The sequence below is a fragment of the Polypterus senegalus genome, chromosome 4, assembly GCF_016835505.1.
Source record: "Polypterus senegalus isolate Bchr_013 chromosome 4, ASM1683550v1, whole genome shotgun sequence".
NCBI lineage: Eukaryota > Metazoa > Chordata > Cladistia > Polypteriformes > Polypteridae > Polypterus > Polypterus senegalus.
In genome coordinates, this window is record NC_053157.1 from 225,128,071 (window position 1) to 225,143,851 (window position 15,781).

The 15,781-nt window shown below is 38.1% G+C and overlaps 1 protein-coding gene across 3 annotated transcripts in view; it reads left to right on the forward strand.

Annotated features, from left to right (window-relative positions):
- The first annotated feature begins 426 nt into the window (after positions 1 to 426).
- The window catches only part of LOC120528079 (hepatic lectin-like), a 44,389-nt gene continuing 29,034 nt past the window's right edge, over positions 427 to 15,781 (forward strand). Inside the window, exons 1-4 of one of the 3 annotated variants that reach the window (XM_039752077.1) lie at positions 427 to 483; positions 3,559 to 3,644; positions 9,826 to 9,894; positions 14,900 to 15,007. In XM_039752077.1, the coding sequence (XP_039608011.1) occupies positions 3,560 to 3,644; positions 9,826 to 9,894; positions 14,900 to 15,007 (262 nt within the window). In that variant the 5' untranslated portion in view covers positions 427 to 483; position 3,559. The remainder of the gene's footprint in view (positions 484 to 3,558; positions 3,645 to 9,825; positions 9,895 to 14,899; positions 15,008 to 15,781) is intronic. The other 2 variants (XM_039752078.1, XM_039752079.1) reach the window with 2 other exon arrangements.

Here is a 15,781-nt window from a genome sequence, read left to right on the forward strand (position 1 = left end):
TTATTTGATTTAAACCTACAAAATGTGTTTCAAGTTAACTGTTTTGCTTTCTACAATGTTCTGAATAAAGCACAGTGCTGACCAATATCTGGATAATGATTTCCGACAGTTTGTGTCATTGTACTTATTTTTTGTATACTGCGATAAAACATTTAATACTTACTAGTGGTGGACATTACACTTCACCATGCTATATATCAGCTGAGGTACCAATATGTGGTGTTAGCAGGTTGCCACTTTTCACCCAAAGCTGTTCATGCACTTTATCACAGTATGATGAGGTTAAGAACTACTTAGATATAGCAACACGTTCTTTACATTTGAATTTTGACAGACAACTTAAATTAATTTCCGCATGACTGCAGTACAAAGGGAAGTAAAAATTCAAATGAGGTATTTGAGTTCAGCTTATTTTTAGCATATATAGTAGCTTTAAAACAAGGACAAAACATAAGAAGCCAGAAGTCAACAGCATTTCAGCAGGTTTGGAGCTCTTTTTCTGTCTTTTCTTATGTGTTTATGCACATGTGAAACTCAGAGATGCTAGCATGTAGCTTACTTAGTGTTTAGTCTTCACTGTTCTGGTAAAATATTCGTGTGTCTTTAAACAGCAATGCCTGAAAAGATTGAGTAGTGAGTAAAGTAATGGAGGTGAGAGTAGTTGAAAGATTTAGGCTGTATGTGATGCAGAGGAGAAGCGAAAGAGGAGAGCTACAACAGAGTCTGTGTTCAATGCCACTAAAGAGATTAGCAGAGATCAAATATCAACTTTTAGCAACATCTGCCTTAAGTATCAGATGCTGAATAGCTATACACTAGAAAGGGGTTCTTGGTAATATCTTATTGAAATAATGAAATAAAGAAAATGAATGAGATTGCTGGTAACAGGATTTGTTTTGATCGTTGGCTACAAATGTTTCAGGTTTGACCAGCCCCTCCATCCGACTGTTATATAAACCTACCGAGTCTCAGGAGCCTAGTGTTTAAGTGGCACCTAAATGAATGAAGCAGGAGTGCATCACAGGGCACCGTCATGCACACATCCACACACATTCATACGAGTCCAGTATAGAGGGGCACACTAACTTAAAATTCCCTTTTCTGGATTGTGGGGAAAGCACTGAAGAGAAGTCTGGACAAACCTGGAAAAAACATGAAAATGCACACTTAAATTGTATTCAGTCAAAAGTTCTGTTTTGCAAGGTGTTTTGTTTCTCTCATGGAATGGATAATACAGTTGATTATGATATTACATGAAGGAACAGAGAAATGTATGCAATACTGATGACATACTTATGAACTGGAGTGATAATTTAAATTGCCAGCTTAATACTTGGGCAGGAGGAAGCCAGAACTAATGAAGTAGAATGCAGGATAGACAGAGACGGTGATGTTTTTATTTCTTAAGAGACATTGGTAATTGGTAAGACAGCAATGGAAAATTAAAAAATGTAATCCAAAGATGTTTCCAGACAAAATAATATAAAATGAATAAACGTCTTTCTGTCTTTTTTCCTAAGTCCTCCATGTTGATGTTCCTTTTTCACGATTCCTGATCCTCTCCCTCCTCGTTAATATACAGTGGAGGTCTTTCATCTTTGTTACTATCTCAGACAAGTTAGTATAGGTCACTTACAGGAAATTTATACAAGATTGAAAAGAGTTTCTTGCAACCTGTGTAAGTCCACATTCTATTAACCTGTTCCATTCATGTTATATACATGATGGTTTAATGCATCATTCGGTATCAATGTCGATAACCAGGTATGTGCTGCCATGCTGTTTGGGAGCTAGATACCCGATGCTGCATGAATTGTAGATCTTTTTAGCCTTCCATATAACATTTTTAGGATTTTGGCCCAGTGGTGCAGTTATATTTCTTTTATTTCTTTTCTTCTATTTCACCCATTCTTACAGAGCTATGGTGGGGGTTCTCTTTAATCTTTTTGCGTTCATAGGAATTACTTATGAACAGTTTGAAATCACTTCTGGTTTTTTTGCCCGTAGCCTCCTGGCTCACCAGTACAAGAAAACCTCTACATATGTGTAAGAGAAAGAAAAAAGTGCTAGAAACTGCCTGCCTGTTATGCCAGGACATCATGACTTCATCTGTACCAGAACATTTGATGAGATTGTGAAAAGAGCAAACCAATAATTGTTATCAAAGTTCATTCACACTTCCCTTCTTTTACAGCTGATCCTACTGTAGTAGCTTATGCTGTCCATGGCTGCTGGATGGCTGTGACAGATTCTATATTCACAGGCATGCTATGTTGTAATGCTTTTTGTGACATGCCCTGTTCACATAAGTGGATGATCTAATTTCTGCCTCTACTCTAAATTTAAGACTTGCTGATGTTTTCCCCACCATTTGAGTTAACAGCAGATGATTATTGAGGCTAACTTTGGGGAAGTGCAGCCATACAGGTAGTATGGTGCACTGATCTGGACATTGGATTTTAAGGTGGAAGATTCAGTCCTCCCCTCAGACTCTCTGAGTCACTAACCTTTCCATAGATGTAAATAACTGTAATGAGTCCTGAATTTATATGATATCTTTGGTAAAGGTGTCTCCAAATATACAATACCCTATACAACACGTGCATTTTGCAGGCTCACTTGCTCCATTACGCTTGATGGATGTGCAGCATAGGCCAGTAGCATACTGTAGATCAAAACGCAAGTGGGATGTCACTCAATTGCAGGGCACACTCACATGTGTGCCAGCACTCATTCAGACTCAGTGGTTAACTTATTCAGGAAGTCTATGGAAGGTGGGAGAAAAACTGGAGTGTTCTGAAGAAAAATTCACATGGACACATGGAAAATGCAAATTTGGACAAGATGATTCAGCCAGGACCCAGAACCTAGAAGATCTAAGATCACAAAAAATATAAAAACAACAATATTGTCTTGGCCACTTTACATGAAATTAGCGTCTCTGAAATCGTTCTAATCATTATTCCTTCTGTTAGACTATCACCTGTTGAGAAATGGCTCTCCTTCATTTTATGTTCAATAAAGATATAGAATTACATTTTTGAATGCACATAGTCCACTGAAGGTTCAGGGAGCCAATCCCAGCAGCAATGGCACAAGGCAGGAGCAAGTCCTGGACAGGGCACTGGTCCATCACAGACCCCAATAAATATGAGAAAATGTATAATTGTTTGTAATCATTGGCTGTTTACTTAATTAAGCTGCCTTTGATGGGGATCACGTCATATTTTAGTAGCCAATCAAACAGGAATTCAAAAATTTTCAAAGGGTTCACAAACATTCCCAATAACAGCAGGCAAACTCTGCAACTTTACCCTTGGATACTTCATAATAGCGAGGTTAATGAAGTTTACTAGTAGCTCTGAAAATTATGGTGACTCTTTTCAGTAATACCAGAAGGGTAACAGTTGTGTTAGGAAGTGAAGTGTGAAGTGTAGCACAAAAATAAGATCCTCATTTCAAAAAGGCTGGTTGTTCTTCTTGGTTTGTGGAAGCATTAATACTGAGGTGCAAAGGCGAGATTCTCATTATTACTTTTTCACTGTTTCACTTCCCCAGGATGGCAGATGAAGTGCAGTACGTTTCAGTGATTTTCTCACACAATAACCAGCAGTCAAAACCTCCAAACTACCAGGAGAAAGCAGGTAAGATTCTGACAGCTTTAAATGTCAAATCAGCTTTTCCTTTTTTTATATGCTAAGTGTTTTGATGTGGAATTTAAGGAGAGCTGTATTGATGCTGAATTCATTCAAAACTAAACATCATTTTAATATGTCCGTCTTTACATCCAAGCTATCATCATTAATCATTTTTAATCTGCTAATCCTGATGAGGGTTACAGCAACAACATGCTGTGATGGTCTAACCAAACCACTTTATCCTAAGGAATGTTTTCCAACACCTCCTTGAGAATTTTTAAATGTTTCCAGGCCAAGTGAGAGATCTAATCCCTCCAGAATGTCATGAGTTTTGGATTCTGTTTTCAGTTTTGACCCTTTGTTTCTTGAGGTTATTTTGGCTCTTGACCCTTGCTAGTCTTATCACTCTGCTTCTGATTCCCCTTAAAGAATTCTTCACATCCACATCTTCACATTTCAGCTTAATTTAAACTTAATTTCCACGATGGCTACAATATGGATAAATAAACCTGAGCACTGGAGAGTTACCCTGGGTCTTCTTTCTCTTTTCTTCTCTCTCCCTTCCTCTCTGTTTGGGTCGTGCTGAGTAGATGACCCAGTAGTGCCAAAGGGGTATTTTAACTAAATGCTTTACCCAGCTCAACTGACTCCTCTTGATCTGGGAAATCAGCAGCTCTACTGTGAGGTTCTTCTGCATTGATAAGCCCCCCCACAAACATGAACTGGACTAAATAATTTTCAAGATGGATGGATCCTGCCTCTCATAGTCATTGACAACACAGTGCAGTTGCCTTACAACTCCAAGAATGTGTTCCCAAGGCCTAGTCTGGTTACATTTGCAGATTTCTTTCATATCTACTCTCTGGGTACTCATATTTCCTCTCACATCCCAACGTTCACTAGATAGGTTAGTGCATGTTGGAATGGCATCCTGTTCCAGCCTTGGCCACCATGACTTTTTAATGGATAAAGCAGCTTCAGGTGGATGGATGGGTTGACGAGTGTTCTTTGATTTCTTTCAAAGTTTAGGAGTCTAACAAAGTTTCTTACAGATTACTTGTTCTTGAAATTACTAATAACTTTGTCACTGGTTGGCAACTTTTATGGGGTGCAAGATAAAAATATTTAGTAATGTATTCTATATTTATATTTATATTCATGAGTTGCATTCTGGAGGCTGGAAGTATCAGCATTAACTACAACAAAAGAAAAGATATGATTAGTTAAAAAAGTAGCTTGTGATTTAAGGAAGTAGAAAAAAGGCAGAATTGTCATGAATATGTTTGGCAACTTTTATGAGTCATTCTACTTTGTTTTTTACATAATTGATATTTTGATTCTTACTGCTTTAAATTTCTATTATTATTTTAATCATTTTTCTTTGTGGTTGTCATTTCTGCTTTGTTTTCACAGCTATAGCCATAATTGCCAAGAGTTATTGTTTTTTAATACATTTTTTAAGGAAATTTTGAAGTATTATGAACAAAGTATGTGTCTTTTGGGGGGTTTATTACACAATGAATTCAAAAATGGCCTTTATTTTCATCTAGAACGGTTCCTGAAAAAGTTACATAATTTTAGAGTTATGCAACAACATCATTTTGTTTAGTTAATGGCACCTCCATTTTGAGGTTAGTGTCACCAAGTTGCTATGGCAATCTTCCCAGACTGCTCCGGGAATATGCAATACGTGACATTTATGGGATATCAGAGATTAGGATAATATCAGTGTTGGTGTGTGACTCTTGTGCCAAAAAACTACTCCTGGGTAATGATTTTACATTTGACATTGACATGTTTGATTTTTGATTATCATTTTGAACATGACGTCAGTCGGTTTGACTTTTGGTAACCACACTGACATGAATTTTTGATTATATTTTATCTCCTGATGAAAAATTCTCACTGTTTCTTAGTGAGTCAAAAAGAATATTATTGCTAACAACGATGTCTGTTGCTGGCTCAGCAATGTCATGATGTGTAATATCACCAGGTTGACATTATGTAAGATGGCGGCATGTATTACCCAGTGTTCAAGCTTTAGACTCGTTTAAACTACAGTGATTTTGTAGAATAATTTGAAAAAAGGGAGGCCGTTATAGTTAGGATGTTTTAGTTTGCCTTTTTGACTTTGAGTTTTGGATTCTGTTTTCAGTTTTGACCCTTTGTTTCTTGAGGCTATTTTGGCTCTTGACCCTTGCCAGTCTTATGACTTTGCATCTGATTCCCCGTAAAGGATTCCTAACCTCTGGGTTATTTCTCATTTTCTGGACTTGTTCATTTCCACCTTGGCTACAATATGGATAAATAAACCTGAGCACTGGAGATTTCAATTGTGTGTATAGTGCTTTACAAATGATCTCACATAAAAGAAACCTAATGGAGAGCTTTGTGCTTCTCATGTTAAGTAAATGTTTTACACTTAAATACAAGTTATAGTTTATTTCACAGAGTGGGTATTCATAAATTGGTATTCTTGCTTTTTTCTGGTACCTTATCTAAACATTTTCCATTAAACAATAAGTGCTGCTTTGAAATCAGCTAACATATGGAAATGCAGTAATGAGTATGGTATAAAAACTATAGCTATTGTCAAAATGAGGAATTCCAGAAAAAACGCATCAATAGTAAATATGTATTTATATGATATCATTCAAAACAAACTAAAGTATTTGTTTTTAACCATTGTGGAGAGTGGCTGGGGGCTGTACCCAGCTGGGACGCCCGGAAGGACTGGAGGAGGGATTACGCCTCCTCCAGACCATGAGGGGCAGCCACCCTGGTTGGAATGGTGATCATGGGAAAGGAGCATAGAAGCTCAACCCTATAGGGGTCCATGGTCACCGCCAGGGGGCGCCCAGATGCCTGAGGAGCCCTGGCCCTCAGTACATCCGCCACACCCAGAAGTGCTTGGGGGAAGAAGACCAGGGACACCTGGAGTGCTTCCGGGTGCACAGCTGGCACTTTCGCCACACCGGGGAGTGCTGGCAGGATCTCGTTGGGAGGCAATTGGAGCATTTCTGGGTGGATATAAAAGGGTCCACCTCCCTCCATTTGATGGCAGGAGTTGGGTGGAAGAGGAGAGGAGTGGAGGTGGACCAGAACAGAGAGAGAGGCATTGGAAAGGTCTGAATTAAAGGGTGATTGGTGCTGGGGCACTGGATTGTGTGCTGCTTACTTGTGTAAATATGAATAAATGTGTGTGTGTATAATGTTGCTATAGAGAAGGTGCGCTAATTGCACTAATATTGCACTAATTTTGGGTAGCTCATTCAGTACAGAGCACGAGATAAGATCAAAGAAAATATTTACTTCATTTAACAAAAGAATCAAAAGCAGTTGAAAATGAGTTAGTGAATCCTGTAAGGTTCATTAACAATTCATGTCATAGTTCCATCAAGAAATATTATGTAATAATCATAGGAATAACAGAGAATACATTGATAGCATAGGAAGTTAAAATTAGAAGTCAACATTAAAATTAAAGAAACCTGTATTTCTTTTGTGAGGCATAGTTGTTGCTTGGATCTGGAGTCCTGAGTTCAAATTCTGGCCCAATGAATGCCTGCATTTTTTTTCTTTAGGTCCTTCCATTTCCTCTAAAAATGTGCCTGCTAGATTAATTAGCAACTCTATATTGGCCTACTGGGATTAAGTGTACAGCGTCCGACTCTCACAAGACCAGGGCAGGCTTTGGCCCTGTATGTACAAAAAATACAGTCATTTTGCACATTTTGACCACACAAATGAATATCAGACACATGCATTATTCGACACAAGTTACTTGAGAAATTTTTTTCATGTGCATTTTTCACAGTGTTGGGCAACCGCATTGAGTTTAAATATTCAATATTTAACTTCTCCACAAAATCATGACATTAAATTTTTTCTCAGCCACCACTACAAACTACATGGTGTAAGTAACATTTAAAAAATATATAATTTTTAGGTGGAATATTACTGTTGTGGATGAAATAGTGATTTAAATAATCGGTGTGTAACAGGCAAGGTTTCTGAATTTTTCCTTCTGAGTAACTTTGTAACAGTTTAGCTAAGGACATAACATAAGATTCTTAAACCTGCTTAAAGTAAATCAGGGTAATTTGGGGATGGAAGTCTGTGGGTAAGTCAACACACAAAATGGCAAAACCCATGAAAATAAAAATTGCAAAAGGGAGGATATCATGAATGACCTTTTCTTTTTTTTTAAATTTTGACTTCAATTGCTTTTGTGTTTTATTTTAAGATTATTTGTTTAGCTGTTATTTGTTATTGTAAAGGTATATACTTACTACCACTTAGATTTAGAATTTGCTTTGTCCATCAGTTTCATAGTTAAGTAAGTTTTCTTTTAAATGAGTGCTTCTTACAATTAAGTCTGTAAATTAATTTCCTGTCCTATGATTTTTCACTTTTGTAACTAGTATTATTTCTGTCAAGAAAATGAATAGTTTAATTATTATACATTATTAGGTGTTTATTGTGAAGATTGCAGGTCAGAGTTGCCTTTTTGTATGTGTGTTATTCAGAACCTCATTGGTAGTCCATAGGTGGCAGTTTTCAATGTGGAAACATCAGAAATCTCCTCTGCACCCTCTGCATGGTTGCACTGCTTGTGTCCACACACTTGGCACGGGACTCATATGCAGTGCTGATGCTAGGTTATTTTGCACCCTAGGCTAAGCTTATTAGTGTGCCAACTGACTGTTCGGTAGCCAAACCTGTGCGGCTGAGTCCCCCTCACCTTATGGTCTGCACCCTAAGTGAATGCCTAATTTGCACATAATGGTGACACTGGCTATGCTCAAATGATGAATTGTCCTAACTATATATGATGGTGGATTACAGCCTCTAGCATCTGCACTTTAGTTTCTCTGTATCTTTATGACTTTTTGTGTTGGTGGCTAAATCTAAAAAGTCAGCTTATGGATCTTTGGCTCTGTTCTTTAACTATGGTTTTGTTTGTGCTTTTGGTTTTGGTTGTCTGTATTCTACTGCCTTACTGACCCCAGTCTGTTCTTGGATTCAGAATTTTGCCAACTCTTATGACATTCATTATTGACCTGTTCATTTTCCCTTCCCTTCTCTTGAACATGTTGCCTTACCCATTGCTCATAACACTGGTGATAAATCAGTTTGTAAACAAGCAGCTAAAAAAATTAAAAGGTTATATAATCAAATAATGAAATTTAAACATAAACTGATTATCAGGATGCTGATGGGTTTGTCACCTCATGGTGATCAAATTTTCCAAAGTATAACCACAGTCTGACGAAGTAGAATAGAAAAGGATTAATTGAAATATCTTCTCTCAATAATTCCGATGCCTCTGAGCCATTCTTCTTTATTTGCTCTCCTAGGCAGTGGGCTAAATGCTTCTCTTGTAGAGATGGCCAAGGTGTCTGCTTAATCTTAATTGCTGTTTACAATGTTTCAAAGGTAAATGTAATCAGTCAGTGTGGTTTCCTTTCTAGTCTTAGTGGTAATTGGGTCAGCTGAAGAACTATCAAGATTTTTAGGAGAAGGATGCCTAACAGAGTCAGGTTTGTTTCTGACCTCCTAGCTCCACAGTGTGCTCCAGACCATCTGGTTTCAGAATGTGCTCCCAAGTTCCAGGCGTTCCTGCCATAAAGGGGCTAAATTAAGTTGCTGCATGTATGCTGCACCTGGGTTGTGCCAGAACTGTGAGAAGCCTTGCCACGTGGGAGGGTTTCCAGAATTGTAAGACATCACACCCCATGTGGGGAGTTTCTAGAGAGTTTATGAGAGCCAGGTGATGGGGTTTCCAGAGTTATAGCAGGCCCGCCAGATGTAGGGTTTGCAGAACTGGAAAAGGTCCATCCAGATGGTGGGGTTTCCAAAGCCGCGAGATCACCTATTAGATGGCGGTGTTCCAGAGGTAAGATATGTAGAATATGTAATGAGTACACGTTCATATAGAGTTATCTATTTAAGTAATTAATGCACCAGACAAAATATACAATTTGCATTTATATTATGAGATGTTTTCCAACATGGCAATAAGCTATTTGTTACCACAAAAAAATAATAATTGATTCTTGCAGTGTGTTTATTTGTGAACATTTATAATAGCCAATTACTAAGTAAAACAAAAACAGATGTTGTATTTGCAACATTAAAATGTAAATAAAAATACTTTTATTTTAATCTCTAATATATGCTACAGAAGATGTCACGTACAGTGAAATAAAAGGAGCAAAACATCGTCAACCCAAGCAGAAAGAAAATCAACCAGGTAAGGCTGGCACTTGGCTATTATCTATCTATCTATCTATCTATCTATCTATCTATCTATCTATCTATCTATCTATCTATCTATCTATCTATTACAATAATTTAAAAATATAGAGAAGTACACACTTTTGAGGCCTAAGTTCATAAACTATTTTTGTGAATTTGTTCATCTTGAGAAAAAATAGATGGGAAAAATGACACACAGTTTATCACCATCACTGGTGTGATTACCAATCTGGCCACTACCTCATTGCTGTGGAGTTTTCACATTCTAGTCATGTCCCTCCAGTTTTCATTTGTAATCTATAGACCTCTCATCATAAAGACATGCAGGTTAGGGTATTTTCAACTCTAAAGTGGTCTGGCCGAAATGGATGTGTGTGTGTATGTGTATGTGTGTATACTCAAAAGGCTAACAATACTGTCTGGCTCAGGCACAGTGAAAAAGAAGAAGGTTCAGAAGATGGATGAATATTTCAAGCAGCATTTTTAAAAATTTACTTACTGGAATATTGATAGTATTTGATTTGATTATAGCAAAAACATCAAGGAAACTGTTATGTTGTGAAAACTATTAAATAAAAATTAAGGGACATTATGATCACGTTTTCAAATGTACTGCTGAGACCTGTGTGGATTTCGGATCATCACACTACAAAAAAAACTTAATAGCACTACAAGCTAGGCAGATGAAAGCAACCAAGTACAAACCAGGAATAAGGAATACGTCTTACTGTAACAGGCTTAGTCACAGTTAAATCTCATCAGCCTAAAGGAAATATGTCACAGGAATCTAATTCAAGTCTTCCAAGCTCTCAAAGACATTGATATAACTGTTCCAACAGAATTTTTTTATTTCATTAGTAAATCACATAGCCTAGGGCACTAGTAGAAATCAAGAGAATGTACAAATATAAGTAATTGTACATATTTCTTGGGTCTGTAGATTTTACTACTGAAATATTTAAATGAAATCTATACTAATAAAAGGCAAAGCCCACACTGACTCACTCATTTATCACTAATTCTCCAACTTCCCGTGTAGGTAGAAGGCTGAAATTTGGCAGGCTCATTCCTTACAGCTTACTTACAAAAGGTTTCATTTTGAAATTCTACGCATAATGGTCATAACTGGAACCTATTTTTCTCCATATACTGTAATGGACTTTAGCTCGATGGCCATGGGGGGCGGAGCTGCGTGTCACATCATCACGCCTCCCACGTAATCACGTGAACTGACTGTGACCACAGTACATAGAAAAGAAGTAAGAGCTCCCAAAGAGAGCTGAAGAAAAACACATACAAGCTTATTCATAAGTGCAGCTACTGCGGAAACAAAGCACGGTGTAAACTGTAAGTTTAAATTAAGTTTATGGACACGCTCCCGCTGCCGTTTGTCATGCCTTCATCGAATACTTTATTCGCGAAATACAAGTTTAATGAGAAGACACGAGGTATAAATGAGACTTTGGATCACTTTGTAACGGAGTTAAAATTGCTGTAGCGAGAAACTTTTAAGTGCTTTTTTTAGCTAACATTAAATAAAGCCGTGGACATCGCAACATCACACAAGAGAGCAGCTCACGTGAACTGACTGAACGCAGTACGAGTGATCACTTCCATACATCATACCTGTTCAAAAAACGCATTACACAATTGACAAGGTAGGAAAAGAATATGCTCCGAGCTGAGCTCCACAGCTAATGCGGTCTTGCGGAAACAACTTTGTTACGCTGCCACCAAATACTCACAGAAAAATCCACAAGTTAATACACACGCTGCCTCTAGAGTTTCTCCACACTCAATGTATTCCTCGCATCCCCATTATACCCTCTGATCTCCAATTTCAATTCAGATGCCTCCAATTTCCAGTAAGGCTCTGCTGCGCGATGACAAGTCATAAGTCTCAGGGACAGACCCTACAAAACGATGCCATTGATTTCAGTCAAGATTGCTTTTCTCTTGGACAATTATACGTTGCATTCTCTAGAGTGAGCTCGCTCAGCTTCGTCATATTACAACCGGAGTGCAGCGAGAAACTTTTAAGTGCCGGGTTTTTGCTAACATTAAATAAAGCCGTGGACATCGCAACATCACACAAGAGAGCAGCTCACGTGAACTGACTGAACGCAGTACGAGTGATCACTTCCATGCATCAAACCTGTTCAAAAAACGCATTACACACTTGACAAGGTGGGAAAAGAATATGCTCCGAGCTGAGCTCCACAGCTAACACGGTCTTGCGGAAGCAACTTCGTCACGCTGCCACCAAATACTCAAAGAAAAATCCACAAGTTAATACACACGCTGTCTCTACAGTTTCTCCTCACTCAATGTATTCCTCGCATCCCCGTTATACCCTTTGATCTTCTATTTCAATTCAGATGACTCCAATTTCCAGTTAGGCTCTGCTTCGCGATGACAAGTAATAAGTCTCGGGGACAGACCCTACAAAAGGTTGCCATTGATTTCAGGCAAAATTGCTTTTCTCCTGGACAACTATACATTGCATTCTCAAGAGTGAGCTCGCGCAGCACCGTCATATTACAACCGGAGTGCAGCCAGAAACTTTTAAGTGCCGGGTCTTAGCTAACATTAAATAAAGCCGTGGACATCGCAACATCACACAAGAGAGCAGCTCACATGAACTGACTGAACGCAGTACGAGTGATCACTTCCATGCATCAAACCTGTTCAAAAAACGCATTACACAATTGACAAGGTGGGAAAAGAATATGCTCCGAGCTGAGCTCCACAGCTAACACGGTCTTGCGGAAGCAACTTCGTCACGCTGCCACCAAATACTCAAAGAAAAATCCACAAGTTAATACACACGCTGTCTCTACAGTTTCTCCTCACTCAATGTATTCCTCGCATCCCCGTTATACCCTCTGATCTCCCATTTCAATTGAAATGCCTCAAATTTCCAGTAAGGCTCTGCTTCGCGATGACAAGTAATAAGTCTCGGGGACACACACTACAAAAGGTTACCATTGATTTCAGGCAAAATTGCTTTTCTCCTGGACAACTATATGTTGCATTCTCAAGAGTGAGCTCGCGCAGCTTCGTCATATTACAACCAGAGTGCTGAACTGACAACGTGCTACATAAAGAGAACTATAACAATCGTAATAAACGAACAATAAAACAGTGGAGAACCCGTGGATTAAATAAAAAGGCAGCTTCCTTGGCAAAGCAAGGAAAAAGGATGGTCTTATATGTCGTTCGTTTAAAAACAGCGGAGAAGCTGTGTAAAGGCTGCTTCACAAAAAATCAGCAGAGCGCCTTATATGAGCAGGCAGTCAGCTAAAGAAGGGAATCAATTAATATCTCTAATCGTGATAAACGAACAAAAAATAGCAGATTGAATAAATGAAATGGGTACCTGAACAGTAAAGTAAGTCTCGAATAGCTACACAATAACTATAACAATCGTAATAAACGAACAATAAAACAGTACAGAATCGCAAAGCAAGGAAAAACGATGGCCTTATATGGCGTTCGTTTATAAAACAGCGGAGAAGCTGTGTGAAGGCAGCTACGCAAAAAAACAGCAGAGCGCCACACTCTGAATGTATTCCTCACATCACCGTTATACCCTCTGATCTCCCATTTCAATTCAAATGCCTCAAATTTCCAGTAAGACTCTGCTTCACAATGACAATTAATAAGTCTAAGGGACAGACCCTGTGAAGCTCGGGTATTTTGCTAGTATTTTTATAAAATGTATATTCACTCTGGCAAAGGATTGTGAAACTTCATACATAATCATTGAGGATACTATAATGATCAGTAAAACACACAGCCATGTGGACATAATCCACGCCCAACTTTAAAAGTAAGGTAAGGTCAGTTCAAGTTGGGGAGCATGCACTGGTACAGTGGGTTGCCACAACCACTGGATCCCAGTTGGCAACCCCCAAGACATGCGTTCCAGTCCACCCTCCGGAAATGACCCTCTGTCTGCCACAGCCAGGTGTTTAATGATGGTTCCCTTGGCCTTGTCCAGCCACTTGGGTCCTGCAAGATGGATAACCCTCGGGGAATCACACCACATGGCCATAGTGCCGTAACTGACACTCCCTCACAATGCAGGTAATGTGCCTCCTTTGGGACTCTGTGAGCAACCTCTCATTTGACACAAAGTCAGACCAGCAGTACTCAAGGATTCTCCAAAGAGACACAGAACCAGTCCAGTGTTCATCTCAGGTCATAGGATAGCGTCCATGTCTCTAAAGACTTGGACCTTCGTCCTTTTGCAGAGATATCAGGAGCGCCACACACCCATTCCAGCAACCTCATGACCTTCCATGCTCTCTCAATTCGTCTGACTTCAAGGTAAGTAAACCTCTTGATGAGGTCGACATTCCCTCCGCAGACAGACACCATGCTGATAGCTGTTCTCAAGAGGTCATTGAAGGCCTGGACGAAGTAAGGTGGAGTAAAATTTATCTCTAGTCTAGTTTTTTTTTTTTTTTCTATTTCTTAATCAAATAATCAGGAGAAAAAAGTAAAAAAAAATGTTAATTAGGGAAAGTCCAAAAATGAACTGTACTCAACTAGAAATTGTTAAAGAAAAAGGCAAATATTTTGAAATTAAAAACAAATAAAGGTTTTAACCTGACGGCTGTTGTACAATTGTGCTTGATATAAAAAAGCATTAGAATTTTTTGTAGGATCATCACTAGGTTTTACATTTACTCTTTTGTAGTACTGCAAAAAAGCAGTGTCATTCAGACAGATATCCTCCACTACTGAGTAACCTATTCACGTAAAGAAGCAAATGAAGTTACACATTCTTTAATTGACAAACAGTATCAGACAAGACCTGTGAGGCCAGTGAGTGTCATGCCTGAAAGGTGTATTTATCTGATAAAGACAGAAAACCCGAAACATAAGGACACAAACATTTAAGTGTGTGAAAATAATAAGTCAATGTATTTTGGTTAAAATGTAACTTGAAAATGCTTCTTATTCTTTGATAATGTCTATAATTTCTCTTTCAGCTTCTCCAGTTTCTACTGCCAATGAAGATTATAAAGCTTGTCTTTTCAAATTGCTGCTCCTCCTATGTGTTTTGCTGCTGATTGTCTGTATCTTCATGGCGGTGTACTGTAAGCAAATTTTGACAAATGGTCATAAGTACAGGGTAAACTCATAGTGTATTTTATAAAACAAAACCATGTCTTAAGCTTTTGCTTTACTAGGCGATGGCTATCACTAATGAACAGTATGTTGCCCTAATGGTGTGTGATGAGTCTGTAAAAATCAGAGTACCCAAAATCTGCCTTAGTGGTTGTAGAGTAATCTTAAAGAGAGACTGAAAACTATCCAGGTTATACAGTGTAATGATAATATTTATTTAGGTGTTCTAGGTACTTCTTCAAATCAGAACAGTAAATTGGCAAAAAAAAAAAATTTCCGTGTGATAAGTTCCAAAAGCATTTATATATTCAGTAGCTGGTGAAAGATAATTTTCTTTAATTTTTAAAATTTATTTACAGAAAATTAAATAAAGAAATGATTATTTGCTTTTAATTCTTGCTTAATTCTACTTAGATAATGCTTTAAATTTATTTTCAGTTTTTTTGTGCTGCTGTATATTTCAGAATCACATTTTTTTTTTTTGATTTTGTGCTGACTTAAATAGTGTGTGGTAGTTCAGCAGTGAATAGGAATGAGGCAGCATGACAGGCTCCCATCCCACTAGTAAGCTACCATAACTAAAACCAGCTTTACCAACTACAATATTAAACCCATCAAAAGGACAAAGGGAGCAGCATACATATGGTTGTATTTTTTGTGTGTGTGTGTCAGTAATATGAACAGAAACCAGTTGCTGTTTATTTGTTCTAAACAAAACAAAAAAGTTTTACCATGTATTAAAC